This window comes from Capra hircus, chromosome 5, assembly GCF_001704415.2.
Source record: "Capra hircus breed San Clemente chromosome 5, ASM170441v1, whole genome shotgun sequence".
NCBI lineage: Eukaryota > Metazoa > Chordata > Mammalia > Artiodactyla > Bovidae > Capra > Capra hircus.
The window spans coordinates 12,359,042-12,376,765 of record NC_030812.1 but is presented as its reverse complement, the minus strand read 5'-3'; the positions used below and the strand labels follow the sequence as shown (position 1 = coordinate 12,376,765).

General features: G+C 37.5%; 1 protein-coding gene across 1 annotated transcript in view; it reads right to left on the bottom strand.

Moving 5' to 3' along the window:
• TMTC2 (transmembrane and tetratricopeptide repeat containing 2) overlaps positions 1 to 17,724 on the bottom strand; it is a 433,234-nt gene that overhangs the window by 68,323 nt on the left and 347,187 nt on the right. Inside the window, exon 10 of the mRNA XM_005679774.3 lies at positions 7,135 to 7,249. Within this exon, the coding sequence (XP_005679831.1) occupies positions 7,135 to 7,249 (115 nt within the window). The remainder of the gene's footprint in view (positions 1 to 7,134; positions 7,250 to 17,724) is intronic.

Genomic DNA, 17,724 nt, shown 5'->3' with positions numbered 1-17,724 from the left:
TAAAGTCTTGGTGATCATGTTCAAGAATAAATTAGGAGCATTTTTTTTTAAACTAGAGAGCTGTTTGTTCCCTGTATCATGAAAGTAGAGTGAAACAGAAGCTGAGGTTTCCTGGGTTTGTGCCAACTTGCTACACTTACATCTAGCTTTAGGTTACTCAAAGCAGAGCCACATTTTAATTCTTGTTGATCACTGTATGGTAGGAATAGATGTAGAACTGAAATAAAACAAGGATATAAAAATGTATGGAAAATCTTAAAATAGCAAAATCAGAGTCACATATATGTAAAGATAATGAAGCAGAAAAAAATCCTTGCAATGAAACTCCTAGAATTAACTGTTAATGACCATCAAGGATTCTCAAATGAAAACTCTCAGTCAAGAAACCAAAAGCGGCCTCATGGTCTGTAGGCATCCATCTCAATGCTAAACATCAAGGAGAGAGAGGCAAAGTGGAAATGTAGCAGTAACAGAAGAAAAGACTTTGTTGATGTTATAGTTTTACAAAATAATTCCTTAAAGTTAGACATTTCTTGATGTCCCATGAGAGTGTCAGCCCATTCTTTAATGGGCTCAAATCTTTCAGGGCTGCTAAGGACATGTTAAGCCTGTATCTGTAAAGATTATGTCATAAAAAGAGAGGAAATGAAGAAATGTGTACTGATAATGTCCACTATAACATTTCCATAGATACTTATATTTAAGGTGTAACGCTTGGGTGAAGAGACTGGGTTGAGAGGGATGACAAAAGGACAGGCAAGCTAGAACTTCCTTATAGGATAGGTCCAAGAACCAACATCATAAGCATCTCTTGGGACTTTCTTTGGAAGGGTAAAACCTCAGGTGCCACCTACACATCCTAACTAGAACATGCGATGTCTGGTGATTCGTGATTCACACATACTTTAATGTCTGAAAGGCAAGGAGCAGGAAGATGCCTACCTTCCTTCAACCTCATCTGCCATGCCTCTTTTAACAGTTTTTTTTTTTTTTCTTGGCCCTATTTATTTACTTATTTTTCACTTTCTGGCTGTGAGGCATGTGTGATCTCAGTTCCCTGATCATGGGTTGAACCTGTGAACTCTGTGATGGAAGCATGAAGCCTTAACCACTGGACCAGCAGGGCTGTCCCTGCCATGCCCCTTTACTTTAAAGGCCTTACAACCCATTACAACTTAGTTGAAACAAGCCCCTCTTGACCAACATTGGTCAGAAAAGTACAATTTATAAACGGAAAACCCAGTAACTTTTCAAGTGGTCTTTGATAATTTGCTAAGGTATTAAAGAAGAAAGCATATGACCCAGAGGGCCTTGGAGATATTTCCAACATCCAACATGTGTGCGCACGTATGTGTGCGTATTTATTCATAATCTGCTCTGACAAAATAATCTGACTTTGTTCCTTTATCCCTTAAGAACTTCAATTTTATGTCACTTCCAGTAAAATTATTTGAGAATGAAAACCAAAAGATAACAATTTTTTCTCAAATATTCACCTTGCTCTCTAAAAATTAGGGAACCATTGGGAACCCGTTGGTACAGTGTAGTTCTGCTTTTCTTACTACCTTAGGAAGCAGTGACAACTTGGACCCTTAGACCTGGAAAAAAGGAAACTGCACTTATCTCAGCAGTATGACACTATCCTAAGATAAGTCTAAAAACTTAACATCTCTAAGTACAAACTTGGAGTTCACTCTCCTGTGACTACAAATCTATTTTATAAAATGTATCATAAAGGGTAATTTAATAATATTGGAAGGATCTTACTATTTAGGATTTATATATTTGAAAATCTGTTACTCCCTGTAAATCCTTTTCCATCAGTAAATTCAAGAGTCACAGCTTCTAGGTAATTGCTCAGTTATAAAGATGTGAGGGAGCCAAAGGGATAGTGAAAATAGTATTAAACCTGGCCAGAATATGCTAAGCATAAATCCCAGCTTTACCAACCGTGAGATATAACAACTAACATTGAGCTTCAGCATCTTCATCTGTAAAATGGGAATATAAATCTCTTCTTCATACATGTGCAATTATAATTAAGAAAGTGACACATAAACTGTAAAATAGAGTCAGGAAGACAGGAGGTATTTAAATAAATGCTACTTTTGTTCCTTCATTACCCTATAAGTGGATTAAAAAAAAAAAAAGCAAAAAACCTTTTCATCACAGCCCATGGATGCTGGGAATAAGTTAAATTTGTTTTCAGCATCTCAATACTTCCTCTCAGGTGTCAAATATCCTTGTGTGCTTTCAAGCTTCTAGTTCTGGGAGAACGCTGAATAAATCCATTCATACAAAATGCTTCTAACAGAATTAATTCAATACTTTCCTTTCACAACTTTATAGACATAGCTCTACTGAGTTTTAGTATTTTAAATTCCTTTGATATTTTCCTTTGATGATAATCAATCTGCTTTTTTTTTTTTTTAATGCTCTCATCTGGAAACATCCAGTACTTTTCCCTTTTCCATTTTATTTGAAGTACTAAAAATGTCAACACATGTAGTCAATGTTCTAATATGTGAGGCCTTCAACATCTGTGACCACTCTTCCTGGAAACATATTTAGTAATTAGCCAAAATGTGGATCCTGTCTTCCCAAACAAGGCAAAAGCCAGAAAGTCCCTCATCTTCCAGCTTTCTTCCAGGCAAATTATCAGCACAAAGCTCAAGTTCCATCAATCAGATGCAACCTCATGAGAGTCAAACTCAGAAGTAAGCATAATGGGCTGGGGGTGGGGGGGTGGGGGAGGGCAGCTGCGCCCAGAAGAATCATCTTATGAATGCGGTGCTTGCTCTTCTGGGTTCCTTGTGGGTGATGGTGACAGAGCTCTGGATTCTAAAATCTGCTGTGCTGCAAGGAAAGTTAGGTGCTAGAAATTATTTCTGGTTATGTAGAGTACTCTCAAGCCTGTGGACTATAGCATTCTCTACAATAAATCCTGTTTCTGTTTAAACTGGCAAGAGTGGATTCTTTAGTGAGCAACTAAAAACAGTGACTCAAAAAAGAAGATAAGTTTAGGAGTAGATCTCTTTTCATTAATTTGACTTTTAATATGATGATTAAAGACCTTCATCCTATCTTGGAAATATTCTCTATCTGTTGATAATTGTTTATCTGCTCTAGGTTCTCCTTCAAAAATTTTCTATTTACATTAACATCTATATAACAAATAGAATTATATGTGTATATATGACATATATGGGCTTCTTTGGTCCCTCAGATGATAAAATATCTGCCTGCAATGCAGAAGCTCCAGGTTCAGTGCCTGGGGTGGAAATATCCCCTGGAGAAAGGAATAGTTATCCACTCCGGTATTTTTGACTGGAGAATTCTGTGAACCGAGGACCCTGGGGGGCTACAATCTATGGAGTTGCAAAGAGTTGGACACAACTGAGAGACTAGCACTTCACTTTTTCATTTTTGTGCCTCATATAATAGCATATAATTATATACACATATTTATATACACAGACAAATGTATCACATGTTACATGTGTACATGTACATGTATACATATTACATGTATATAGGTAGTATACAAACACTACCTATATACATGTATATATAACTATATGTACACAGTTGTATGCTATATATAATTACACAAATATATATATGTATATAACTACCGTATATATATAATTCTCATTCTATCCTCCAATCTTTTATCCTTTCAGTCATCATTTTCATATCTTCAGCATTTTTCATTAAGTTCTGGGAAAATATAATTTCTATTTAAATTATCTATCTATGAATTTTACATTGCCTCCACTGTAGTTGTAAATTCAGAGATCCTATTAATCGCTGAGTAAATTTTTCTGATGTTATATGACCCCTCTTTTCAACGTCCTATTTTATTTTCACACATACATTCATTTCGGACAGGTTAGATTACACTTCAATAATAGACACATCTTAAATCTCAGTGAAGGGACAAAATTTATTTTGCACTCATTCAACCTATCTAATGCAGGTGAGAAGGGAGGTTTGTCTCCCATTGATTATTTCAGGATGTATTTCCACTGACTCCTACATTGGCTTCAAAGTAACACACATCACATTCACACACTGAGTGACCCAGAAAGACCCAGGGAGGCCTTCAACTGGGAGAAGTCAGCAAAGTGCAGTCCCGTTATGTTTCTTGAAGTCAGAAGGCCAAATATATTTGGTGAGCAGCATTAATACTTCCACACCACATAGCGCTCTTGTGAATCATCTTAACAATAAAAATTGGAGGTGGTGGTTGAGTTGCTAACCTATGTCCAACTCTTGCAACCCCACGGACTGTAGCCTGCCAGGCTCCTCTGTCCATGGGATTCTCCAGGCAAGAATACTGGAGTGGGTTAATTAGAAATGTTCTAATTCCATAGAAAAAGATCTTCATCTATTATTGAGAATTAAAATGAGTCTGTTAGAAATTTTGTAAATTTCTAGCCTCTTGAAGGTCTGAATAAGATAAAGATTTTCCCCTTAATGGGCTCTTCCAATCTAGTTTCTTCTGGGGGAATAATTTTTTTTCCTTCCTCTTTTCCTTTTTGACTTTTGTGATAAGTAGCTTTTTGTCTATTAATAGATTCCTTGGGTCAACTTACTGGGAGTTAGCCTAGGAAAGGGAAGTTAAATGAGGATGCTTCAAATCATGTCTTGAACTCTAACATTTCTTAAATTGCTGATTTTGGATCTTAGGTCAACCATTAATTCAAGACAGCCAGGGAGACTTCTGCCCTTTCCCTCACATCGAACTCATCACCAAACCTTGCCAATTCTGTCTCCTAAATATCTTATGAAAGAACAGTGTTCTTGAGGAAAAATTAACATCAAACTCAATTTACCAAAATGTGGCATCACCAAGGGAAATATTAGATGCAACACTGAATAAGCAAAATCTTGACAGCTAACCATTCTGATAAGACTGCATTCAAGGGAAAACCAATAGCCTTTCTTATTATTTTTCTGAAAACCCCTAAATGTTCTTGATTAATAAGGGAAGAGGCCGGTGTTCAGCTTGTACAGTAAGCATTCAAGAAATACTTGAATTTGACAGAGCTGAAAAAATAAGCAAACACATTCACAGGAGCTGCCACCAAGTTGACTAGGATATGGGCAGGCTGTGGTGGTCATACTCAATCACGACAGGAAGGCACTGACTGGATGCAACTTGATAAGCAATGCATATTGCAGAAAGCTAGAGGGAAGGTTTTGAAAAATAAACCCTAAGAATTTTCACGCTGCCAATGTATAACAAAACTTTCCACTGGTTTCTAGCACTACAGTAACTAAGGAAAAATTACAAGTGATATATTTAACAAGGACCTTTTTTGTAATTGTTCTTATAACGAACATTGGTAGACCTTGAATTTCAGATTTAATATGTAACAAAATGCCTTGTTGATGAAAGTATCTATTATGATTAAGATGAATTAGCATCTAGAAACTTGTGCATGCACATTCTTGTAAACGGTTTATTGTGATTAAAAGCATAGTGTTTTATTCATGAAGAACGAAAAGTCCCCTTCCCATCACAGCACCTGACCTTGTCATGCATATTAAACTTGTCTTTTAAAAAAAATTATCTTTCCACTGAAGGTTCTTGCAAACTGGTTACAATATATTTTTAAAATATACCAACAGTTTATTGAATCCTGATTTCTCTTTGAAAGTATCTGCTTTAGGAATGCTAAGCATTAATGTGAAATGAGAGTATTCAACTGAAACCTCACAGTATTCTTTTTCCTCTCAGACTTTGAATTTCCTATTAAAAATTTATTAAAAGCCAAGGAGTAAATCACTAAGATATAGTCACATTAATAATCTCAAATTATAAATAAAATCCCAAAGTACTTTAAAAAACTTGCTTTAAATATTGGTTCCTGGTGGGTATGTGATTATAAAAGGACAGGATGCTTGTGGTGATGCATTGCCTGTATTTTGACTGGAATGATGGATACACAAACTGATATGTGTACTGAAAGTGCACAAAACTAAATACATACAGATACACACAATGGTATAAGTAAAATTGGGGAAACCAGTAGATTAGTATCAATGCCAAAATACTGGTTTTGATACTGTATGGTAGTTCTATGAGATATCACCATTGGGGAAAGTAGATAAATTGTATAGGGATTGCTCTGTGTTGTTTCTTAACTGCATGCAAATCTACAATCATCTCAAAAAATTTTTATTTTTAAATGTTCCTCTATCTTTCTCAAAAGTCCATGTTTTAAAATCATCCAAATGTGGACCAATTCTCTGTTATTCTTCTTCCCAGGTAAGAGTGATCTACGTAATCAGAAACTTCCCAGAAGCCAGGCTCTGAGCCATAGTGGCAATGTTACCTAAGGAAGCATCTGCATGGAGACTTTTGGAGTGGATTTCAAGGAACCGCATGTGAGAAGGGGTGTACATATGGCTAATAAAATAAATAATGCTTTTTGAATAACTGTATAAATCATTCGAGTTTCTTAAAAACATCCTCCTTTAATGCATTCACTTTCATTTTATATTGACACAAAAAAACTGTTCATATGCCTATTAATTGTTTTGAATTATTGTAATTAGTCTTCAAAAGAATATTTCTGAGAAGAGATGCATAAATAGGTCTAAAAACATACTACTTCAACATATAACAACAGTGTTAATTATAGGGTCATTTGAGAATTTGATAGGCCTTCAATATATTTATATTTGATAATCCTCTCTACTAGCAAGCGTAATAACATATTCATGTGCCACATTCAAAATAATTAATAAAAAATACAAATACTGAGATGCAGTTGACTAACTGACACAATATTCTATCTTGGAGACATTTAATTAGACAATTATTCATTTCAATTTTGCAGTTTTCCTTTTGTATTTTATGGATAATAATTTTTTTAATGGAAGAGTCTCAATTTTCAGAGAATTCTAAACTTTCATATACCCTATATACTGGGCACATAAAAATCATAATGAATTAAATAGACCCAACTGATTTTAACATGGTTAAGCAGCATAATTCATTTTGGAATGTAGTGTAAGGTGGTACTTAAAAAACGGGGAATTAGTATAATTGAATAAATTATATTAATTTAATAGGTTTAAAGCTATAGTGTAGTCTTTTCAGGCACAGTAGCAGAAACTAACCTGAGCATGTGGGCGGCATTGAAGACAACATCAAACTCTGTGCTGTCCAGCTCAGCTGCTTTTTTTGCCATCTCAGCTGCTTCTATGAGGCGGGCTTCTTCCAGAAGAAACTGACCTGCAAAGCATGAAGTCAAGTGAGCAGAAACCTAGAAAATAATAATCCTGTGAAACAACTAAAGCTGCTATAGAGAAAAATCTAAGAACTGTGGTAAAGGTGACACAGAGCTAAGATTTACGAGTGCCGCACATCTACATGCTGATTATTCAGGCATATTTTATATGCCTTTCCCTTAACTGCAGAATATTGCAGTGTCCCAAATCTGTTACATTAACACATTTTTTTTCTTAAAAATTCTCCATAGATTATTGAAGCAAGAAATAAAATGAAAAAAATTAAAGGTATGTTACAAATATGTAAAAATATATATATATATATTTAAGTATAACAAAACAAAAAAATTTCTGGAGAGATTTTAGTTTTATGATGGTCAAAGTGGGGATTAAAGCACTATGTTAGTTGTGCTAAATCTATAGCTCAGGTGCAAAATATTTCAGTAAGCCACTTATCAACTGGTTTAAACATTAGTTGTTTCACCTATGTAAGTCACTATAATCATTATGTTGTATCACTAGTGTAAAATTTAATTATTAGCTATAAGCCTCTGAGACTCTAAGGTGAGAGTTGCTTTGTAGGAAAAAAAGATATATGACAATAAGTTGAGTTGATTTTAATTATTGGTGCTTTGAAGCAGCTTTTATCTCTGATGCGTATGCATAGTGCTACCCATATGAAGATACATTTATTTCCTTATCTAAGTAACACTAAAATTATTGAATAGAAAGAAAGGTTGGCTTAGGATTATCTTATAGATTGACTACTAAACATGCAAGAATATTCACAAATTCAGATTTTTGAGATTACTTTCAGGTCATCTCTGCAAGGTTAAAATTATTGCAGATAGAGCCACACAATTCTTCAAAACACTCTCTCAAGAACTGTTGTATGATGCTACCCCAAAATCATATCGGAAAGGTAAAGAAAGGTGAAAAAAATTGGGAGCAGTTTTAAGGCTGTAAATACGCATCAAGAGAACAGGCTGCTTTCTATAGGTAAGGATTTGCTAGCAGCAAAAGTAATGATGGTAAGCCTTATCTGATACAGCTAATCAAATGAAAATCAAATCAAGGGAGGACAGAAGTATACAGAAACCACCCAGGCAATTGACAGGCTTATAGAGTTGTTTAATTTTATTATTTTTGTTTGTTTTGAGATTCCTGTTTTCTTACAGTTCAAGACTTTAACACTATGAAATATTGCTGGAAAAATGATTCACACGTCCTAAGGCATACAAAGAAATGGAAAAAACTTTAAAAATGGTAAATCCTTTGTTACTGCTTATCTAGTAAATATTACAACTTATCTTCAGACATAAAAGGCAGTTCTTAAAATACAGGGGAAACTTTCTACTTTAAGGTTTTATAATCAAACACAGCAACTTCTTGTACTTAAGCGCGGCTTCTAAACTTCAACTGGTAAAGAGTGGTGAGTAAAGCCAGGCCTAGGCTTTTAATCCTACTTTTTGACAGGAGTTGGAGGTCCTTTAGTTGTTTCTACAAAACGTTTTATATCACTTTCTTAGTTTTTCATATAACATTTGGCGCCTTTCTCATCTCCCAAAACAAACATAATTTCGGGATCAGAAAATGATTAAGAAAACAGAGTTTTAAGTAGTTATGTTGATACATAGAAAAATGTATTACTTAAGGAATTCATGTAGACATTAACTCTACAGACCTGTTGAAATGAGATTCAATTTAAAGTATATGAGGTTTTAATAAAGTAGGACAATAAATAGACAATCTGCAGCATACCGAATATTAATATCTCTGCACATATGCCTTGGTACAGGATACCAGGCTAAACTCATTTTTCAGTTAGTTATGCTTCTTACAGATTAAAAATTAGAACATAATATTAATTGCTACCTATCTTCAAGGCCTATTTACCTAGCTAAATGTATTAATAAATATACTAATTACTTATGTGATATTTAAACAAAGGATCATATAGGAATTTATTAATTATTCTTTTTCCTTTCCCAGACAGTTATTAATTCTGAAAATGTATTCTGTATTAATAGAAGGGAAATACAACAATTAATGGAGTAATGAAGGTTATTTTATTATTCCAGATGGTAAAAGGAAAAGGAGATGTATTAGTTCTGGGGGAAAAAAATGAAATCTATACTGTCCATGCAGAAACAGAGGGACAAAAGTGACAAGAAGTCTAGGTGACGAAGACAATGATACTCAATGGCCTAAAAGGACAGTTGATATGCAATGACCAGGGCAAGCCTTTCAGGTTCTACTAATGTTGAACATATCTCTGATGTTCATCAACAACAAAAAAAGAGTAACTATCTAGTTGTGTAAAATCAAATAGGCAATTTTAAAATATTTAAAAACATTTCCTTACAATTTAGGTAAGCTTTGCTGCAGAGCACAGACTTTGTAGTAGCTTTCAATACCCAAAAACTACATGAAACACATAATTTTTAGTACTGTAAATGGTGACCAAAAAAAAAAAAAATTCCTATATGATAATTTTCTAATAGGAGGATTCATTCATCATATTAACATGCAGAAAAACAATAATACAACATATGAGTCAAGTATCTGCCTAATTCCCTCCATTCTGTTCACAATAACTCATAGATCTCAGTAGTCCAGTTAGTGTTCTCCTATGATAAAGCTATAAAACATCAGGCAATGTGAATCATGTGGTGTTTTTCAGTGAATTGGAAAATCTGAACCAAGGTCAAAAATATTGATACATTATTATTATACTGTGTTATACAGTAATCAATTGTTTGAAACAGAGCTCACAATTGATGGAAAATAGAGCAAAAACCATTTCAAATACACAGAACCAACATAAATAAATAAATAAAGACATGTGGGGTTTCTTCTACATAATTATCCAAAGATCCTAAATTGATTTGTTATTGGGGAATGACAAAATTTGCTCTTACTCCTAAATGACTACCTTAATTGCTCCTCTTCTACTAGCTTCCTCTATTATTGCTCCCACCATACCCCGGGGCTCCATACTCTGAATTATCCTGCTTCCCTTAGTGTAATCTGCTGCTTCACATCCTTATTTGGCCCTCAACTCTTTAGCCTCTATGGTTTCTCTGCCTTGTCCTGCCCCAGTCTCCAGGCTGCCTGTCTTGCCCACCTAGCATAATAGGACATGTTTCATTTCCTTCCTAAACACTCCTTCCTTCCTAATTACTTCCTTCCTGAAACATTTCCTTTTTGGTGAAGCCTTCTTTGACCACTTTCCAGTAGTGTTAGAATTGCTTACTGTTTAAGTTCACTGTAATATAATTTACCAGTCTAAACTAGAGCATTTACAAGAGTAAAAGAGAATGGTATTGTTAATTGTACTGGAACAGGGGCGATAAACCAGAATTTCCATGACTGCCCCACTTACAGCATATGTGACAGGGGGGCGATCTCAACCCTCTTGTCTTCATTACTACTGGGAGGTGAACTGTTTTACACAATAAAGCACTGAATCAGTGTTAGGAGAAGAGATCGATACCAGCAAGTGAGCTAGAAGTACTCTTCACTGAAGAACACAAAGGTTGACCATTGAGCCCACCAAGACTGAGCCAGATCCTGAAGCTTGGTGAGTTGGATCTGCTACTGGGGCTCTGAGATTGAGGCTTCCCTGGTGGCTCAGATGGTAAAGAATCTGCCTGCAGTGCGGGAGACCCAGGATCGCTCCCTGGGTTGGGAAGATCCTCTGGAGAAGGGAATGCTACCCACTCCAGTATTCCTGCCTGGAGAATCCCATGGACAGAGGAGCCTGGTGGGCTACAGTCCATGGACTCTCAAGGAGTCTAACACAACTGAATGACTAACACTTTCACTTTCATTTTGAGACAAGATTGAGTCAGGACACTGCAGGGAGTGAAGGGTGCTAGAAAGGAAAGGAAGAAAACTTGAGGAGGGCAGGCTCTCTGAGGAGTCCATCCATACTGGTAGATCTGTAAGACCTGAAAGATTGCCTTTCTCTGTGGTTCTACAGTTTTAGGATGTATCACAATCACTTTGAGGACTTGATAAAACAGAAAGCTAAGTCCTGTTCCTAAAATTTCAGATGCAGTGGGTCTAGGGCAGAGCCTATTATTTGCATTTTTAAGAAGTTCCTACAGAAAACTGATGCTGCCAGTACATGGCCCACAGCTTAAGAGCCAGCTGTCTTATGGGAACAAGAAAATGAATGTTTTGCACCATATCCTGGACTCCAGTATGCGATTAGCTAACAGTAAGACTAAGCTCTTCTGGAAATCAACCGCATGTGACATGCCCTCCCTCACATCACAGGCATAATGACCAGGTTCTACACACATGTACAGCTAGAAATATATATGTATATGAATAAGAAATACTAATATAAGTTTACTCTCTCAAACTCAAAATGAGGAGATTTAAGAGTTCTATTCCTTACTAACAAGCTAGATCTCTGAGAAATCACCTCTCTTTCACATACAGTAGACAAACACATTTTTTGCATTTGATAATTGAGTAGAATTTCAAATAAAGAAACCACAAAAATTTAAGTAAAATACATTTTGTTCTCTGGGTGTACTGTGCTACCATACTTTATCATTATTTTTTTGGTTTGTAATTTGTCTTACCCAAGTTAATTACAATCATCTTATTTCCTTGTATCCAATCAAAGGGAGAAAGACAAAAAAAAAAAAAAGATGAAGAGTTATAAAACAAAAAATACATTTGAGTGGGGAAAGGCAGAAGAGAAAAAGAGAATGATTTCTCTAGAGGCCCAGGTACAGAGCATAAGTAGCCTCACAGGGGAAAGGGGGAAAGCAGTTGAGAGTTTTGAATTCAACTATTTCAGCATTAGAGGTGCGCTGCTTCTTCTCTGGACAACTGTCTCACTGAACAATTTAACTACTTTGTCGATTTTTACCAACATATCAATATGAGAAGCCTGTGAAGATCAATCTTTCATTAATTCCTGGATTTAAAAAGCTGTCTGAAAGGTAGAAACCCATAAAATTTTAAGCTGGCCTTAAGCTGTAGGTTCAAACACTGCTTTCCAGATGTTCTGCATATCAACTCCCAAGATTAGTTGGGACTGTCATTTCTCACTAAAATATTATGAAAAACTCAATCTTACAATCAATGCAACTAAATTAAGGAACTAAAACAATTAGTAGTAAGTGCTATGATAATCCAATTCTCTTGAGGAAAAATCACTTATACACAGCCTTTAAAAATGGTTAAAGGCAAATGAAAATCTTAAACTAGAACAGAGAATTTTTGTTAAAATAGTTCCCTTCAGAGAGGACATCAGGTTATCAAAATATATCTAGAACTGTCTTACCTCCGATACTACCCTGTCTCAAACCATGCTCTCCCCCTGGATAACAGCAGTAACTTCCTAATGGGTCTCTACACTTCTGCCCCTGATTCTACAGGCTACTCTCAACGTCAGGGATCCTGTCATTCTACAGTTGCCTCAGGGAAGTTGAAAGTGATTACACTGGACTATCTTGCCTGATATGACTAACACGGAGTTCTACCCTCAACCTTTACGTCATTTCTCTGACCTCATCTCCTTTGTTTTCTACTACTCTCCCTCTTGTTCACTGAATCTATATTAGGCTCCTGCTGTTCATCAAACACACCAGAGTAACAAAGACCCCTTCACCAGGGTCTTTTTCCATTCTCTCCGCCTAGAATGCTCTACCCCAGATATTACAGTGGCTCACTCTCTTAATTCCTGGCACACAGTGGGGATTTACTAAAGACAAATTCAATGGCAGGACTGAATTAACCTAGTCATAGCTCTATGTGGCTAACTGCTTCATCTTCCAGACCAAGTTAGAACCTAGCCAGCCCAGGTCATCAGGCGCTTGCCTATTCATAGCCTCTCACCTCACAGTGATTTTACGCAAGGCTGCAGTGAATGGTCACATGTGCACAATACACAAGGGTGCCATTCACAATGATGTCTCTGCGAATGTGCCTCTTGTACTTGAGCAACACAGTGGCCCTGACTTTAGACTTTTGAATTTCCCTTGTAATATAAGTGATCCAGACATCAATTATATTAATACCTTCAAAGATATTTAATTTCAGAAAAGTTCAAACTATGTAAGGTGTCTAAAATTTATTATATTCTATTGCACTGTGAAATAATTCCAACCATTTGTGAAAATAACAAGCTGAAGGTTAAAGTATCCAACCCAACATATGGGGATATGAAGATAAATGCATCATTTAATTTTGGAACAGTTTCCATCTAACAGAGGAAAAGGGGGATTATGAAGATAGTTTAACTATAAAATGAATATAAATTTGAAAAGGGAGCTGTGCAAGGTACCACAAGCAAACTGCATCATTTCTGGATGGAGGTGAATTGGTTGGTGTTGTTCACCTTATAATCAAATTTAAATATACATAAAGGGCACAAGGTAAGTGTTCAGTTCAGTCGCTCAGTTGTGTACGACTCTCTGCGACCCCATGGACTGCAACACGCCAGGCCTCCATGTCCATCATCAACTCCCAGAGTTTACTCAAGCTCATGTCCATTGAGTCAGGGATGCCACACAACCATATCATCCTCCATCATCCTCTCCTCCTTCTGCTTTCAATCTTTCCTAGCATCAGGGTCTTTTCCAATGAGTCAGTTCTTTGCATTAGGTGACCAAAGTATTAGAGTTTCAGCTTCAACATCAGTCCTTCCAATGAACACTCAGGACTGATCTCCTTTAGGATGGGCTGGTTGGATCTCCTTACAGTCCAAGGGACTCTCAAGAGTCTTCTCCAACACCACAGTTCAAAAGCATCAATTCTATGGCACTCAGCTTTCTTTATAGTCCATACATGACTAATGAAAAAACCATAGCATTGACTAGATGGACCTTTGATGGCAAGGTAATGTCTCTGCTTTTTAATATGTTGCCTAGGTTGGTCATAACTTTTCTTCCAAGTAGTAAGTGTCTTTTAATTTCATGGCTGCAATCACCATCTGCAGTGATTTTGGAGCCCCCCAAAATATAGTCTGTCACTTTTTCCACTGTTTCCCCATCTATTTGCCATGAAGTGATGGGACCAGATGCCATGATCCTAAGATTATCGTGACCATGATGACCAAACTCTGAATGTTGAGTTTTAAGCCAACTTTTTCACTCTCCTCTTTCACTTTCATCAAGAGGCTCTTTCCTTAGTTCTTCTTCTCTTTCTGCCAAATAAGGGTGGTGTCATCTGCATATGAGGTTATTGATATTTCTCCTGGCAATCTTGATTCCAGCTTGTGCTTCTTCCAGCCCAGGGTTTCTCATGATGTACTCTGCATAGAAGTTAAATAAGCAGGGTGACAAAATACAGCCTTGACATACTCTTTTCCCTATTTGGAACCAGTCTGTTGTTCCACGTCCAGTTCTAACTGTTGCTTCCTGACCTGCATACAGATTTCTCAAGAGGCAGGTCAGGCGGTCTGATATTCTCATCTCTTGAAGAATTTTCCAGTTTGTTGTGGTCCACACAGTCAAAAGTTTTGGCATAATCAATAAATCAGAAGCAGATGTTTTTCTGGAACTCGCTTGCTTTTTTGATGATCCAACGTATGTTGGCAATTTGATCTCTAGTTCCTCTGCCTTTTCTAAATCCAGCTTGAACATCTGGAAGTTTACGGTTCATGTACTATTGAAGCCTAGCTTGGAGAATTTTGAGCATCACACACTACTAGTGTGTGAGATGAGTGCAACTGAGCGGTAGTTTGAGCATTCTTTGGCATTGCCTTTCTTTGGGATTGCAATGAAAATTGACCTTTTCCAGTCCTGTGGCCACTGCTGAGTTTTCCAAATTTGCTGGCATATTGAGTGCAGCACTTTCATAGCATCATCTTTTAGGATTTGAAATAGCTCCACTGTAATTCCATCACCTCCATTAGCTTTGTTCGTAGTGATGCTTCCTAAGGCCCACTTGACTTCACATTTCAAGATGTCTGGCTCTAGGTGAGTGATCACACCATCGTGATTATCTGGGTCAGGAAGATCATTTTTGTATAGTTTTTCTGTGTATTCATGTCACTTCTTCTTAATATCTTTTGCTTCCGCTAGGTCCATACCATTTCTGTCCTTTATTGTCTATTACTAGCATCCAGAAGCAATTATCTATACCTGAGGGCTCTTCCCAAAGATTCAGATGACTGGAACAAGAATAAAAGGCACTACAGAAGTATTTGGGCTGACTGGTTTTGACTTGTAATAATAGCTATGACACATAATTATAACAAGAGTCAGTGAAACTGATCCGAGGTGAGTGATACCTTTCTGTGCTGTTTCTAACTGGGGAGGTGAGTAGTGAAGTTCTGTTAAGATGGGTGGGTAATATCCAAATGCACAAGATTTAGACTAGCTTTTGGAAAGAGATTCTACTGAAGAGAGGCTACTTGTTGACATGTGCTCATTACACCTGGGACAATTAAAATTAGAGAGGAGAGTCTTCTCTGAAGCGAGGTTTGCTAAATTTCTGAGGTTTGCTCTCAGTCTTCACACCAATCACTCTCTCCCTTCCCTTCTAGTTTTGCTGCTTCATGTTTTTGTGCTTTGGCAGTCTGAGTTAATAAAAGCTCTGGTTTACTGAGACAGACCCAGGGTGCTGTGCCACAGTTACTGGCTAAGAAAACAGGTGGGCCAAGAAAACAAGGAAAAGGACATCCAGGAGATCAATCTGGACAGTTCAGTTTGAGGCTGGAAGGCCCTGGATGTGTCCCTACATGACCAAGAGGCCAAGAATCTGGCCTGAATTGGACAGGTGGCACAAAAGGTGTCCAGGGCAAAGGAGATTAGCAGATTAGCAGGCCAGGGCTCTGTGTTCATCCAAAGAGGAGGCTAGGAAGGCCAAGACTGCTCTACTGCACTTATTTCTCCTCTGACTCTCTTCAGAAGGGCTATGAAATCAAGGGAGTTATGAGGACTATCAGATGGAGAGTGGGAATTAGAGGGGGCAAAGAAGGAAAAGAGGGGCGCCCAGGGAGGAACCGAAGAGATCAGAGAAAGGGGAGGAGTGGTATGGGGGCATAGAGTGGGGAAGCAACCCAATCCCATGAATAGATGTAAGTAATAAAGAGATTCAATAGAGATCAAGTATGCTCCATCGAGGACAAGACGACCATGATAAGACTTCAAACAGTCCGAGTTTCATCACCTAAAGATGAGAACAAAGCCATAACTAGATGAAGGGTACAACCTAATTAAAGACAGCAGGCAGTAGTCACATTTTGTTCTAGGATGTTGTGTAATCTGAGACAAGGGAGCTGTAAGGAAAGAGATGAGACAGATGCAGGACTCGAAGGCAGACACTGAAGTCGCTACAGAAAGGAACATGCCTCTGAGACTAAGTTAAGGTGGGTGGTAATGAGACTGGAGAGAGGTGGTCAGGAAGCTTACATCCTCTGCTTAAAAAGAGCTCAGTCTTTTCACTGTGCTCCACAAAATTCCTGAGGGCTTTTGGCAGATATGTACTTACAAATGCGTCCACAGGGGCACAGAGGAGTCAATGGCAGGATACACAAACTTTGGGAACAACTGTTTTACATAGTCAGAGGCAGATTGCAAACAACCTCCCAAGTACATTCAGTCACTGAATGAAATAGCTAAGACTGGAAAGACAGCCTCCCTCCCTCCTCTCTCTCTCTCTCTCGTCCCCAACTCTTCTCTTGTTCCTAATTGCTTGTTACTTTTAATCCTTCTTCTTCTTACAAGCAATTATTCCCTTTCTCTCTGGTCTTTCTGACTGCATGATGACAGGTAAGGATTTCTTCTTTTTCTTAATTCCTACATCTTTATTCTATCTCCCTTTCCCCTAATTTCTGTCCCTCATTTTTATACTTTATTCAAAAATCGTTCTATACAATTCATTCATTCTCCAGGATATTAGTATGGTTTTCACTAAAATTTTAAAATCATTATAACTGGAAGTAATAGAAGATGGCGGAGGAATAGGACGGGAAGACCACTTTCTCCCTCACAAATTCCTCAAAAGAACATTTCAACGCTGAGCAAACTCCACAAAACAACTTCTGTAGGCTGGCAGAGGACATTAGGCAACCAGAAAAGCAGACCATTGTCTTCAAAAACAGGTAGGAAAAAATATAAAAGACGAAAAAGGAGACAAAGGAGGTGGGGAGGGAGCTCCGTCCCGGGAAGGGAAGCCCGTCCCGGGAAGGGAATTTTAAGAAGAGAGGTTTCCAAACACCAGGAAACACTCTCCCTGCCGAGTCTGTGGCAAGCCTTGGAAACACAGAGGGCAACATAACAGGAAGGAAAAATAGATAAATAATTAAAACCAACAGATTACAAGCCCAACAGTAACTCCCCCAGCGGAAAAGCAGCACAGATGCCTGCATCTGCCACTAGGAAGTGGGGGCAGGGCCGGGACGCGCGGGAGGCGCGGGCTGCGGTGCTTTGTAAGAATCGGGCAGGAACGCCCCACGCACAACCAGAACGATCTAACGTGGGCTAGCAAACCAGACTGTGGGATAGC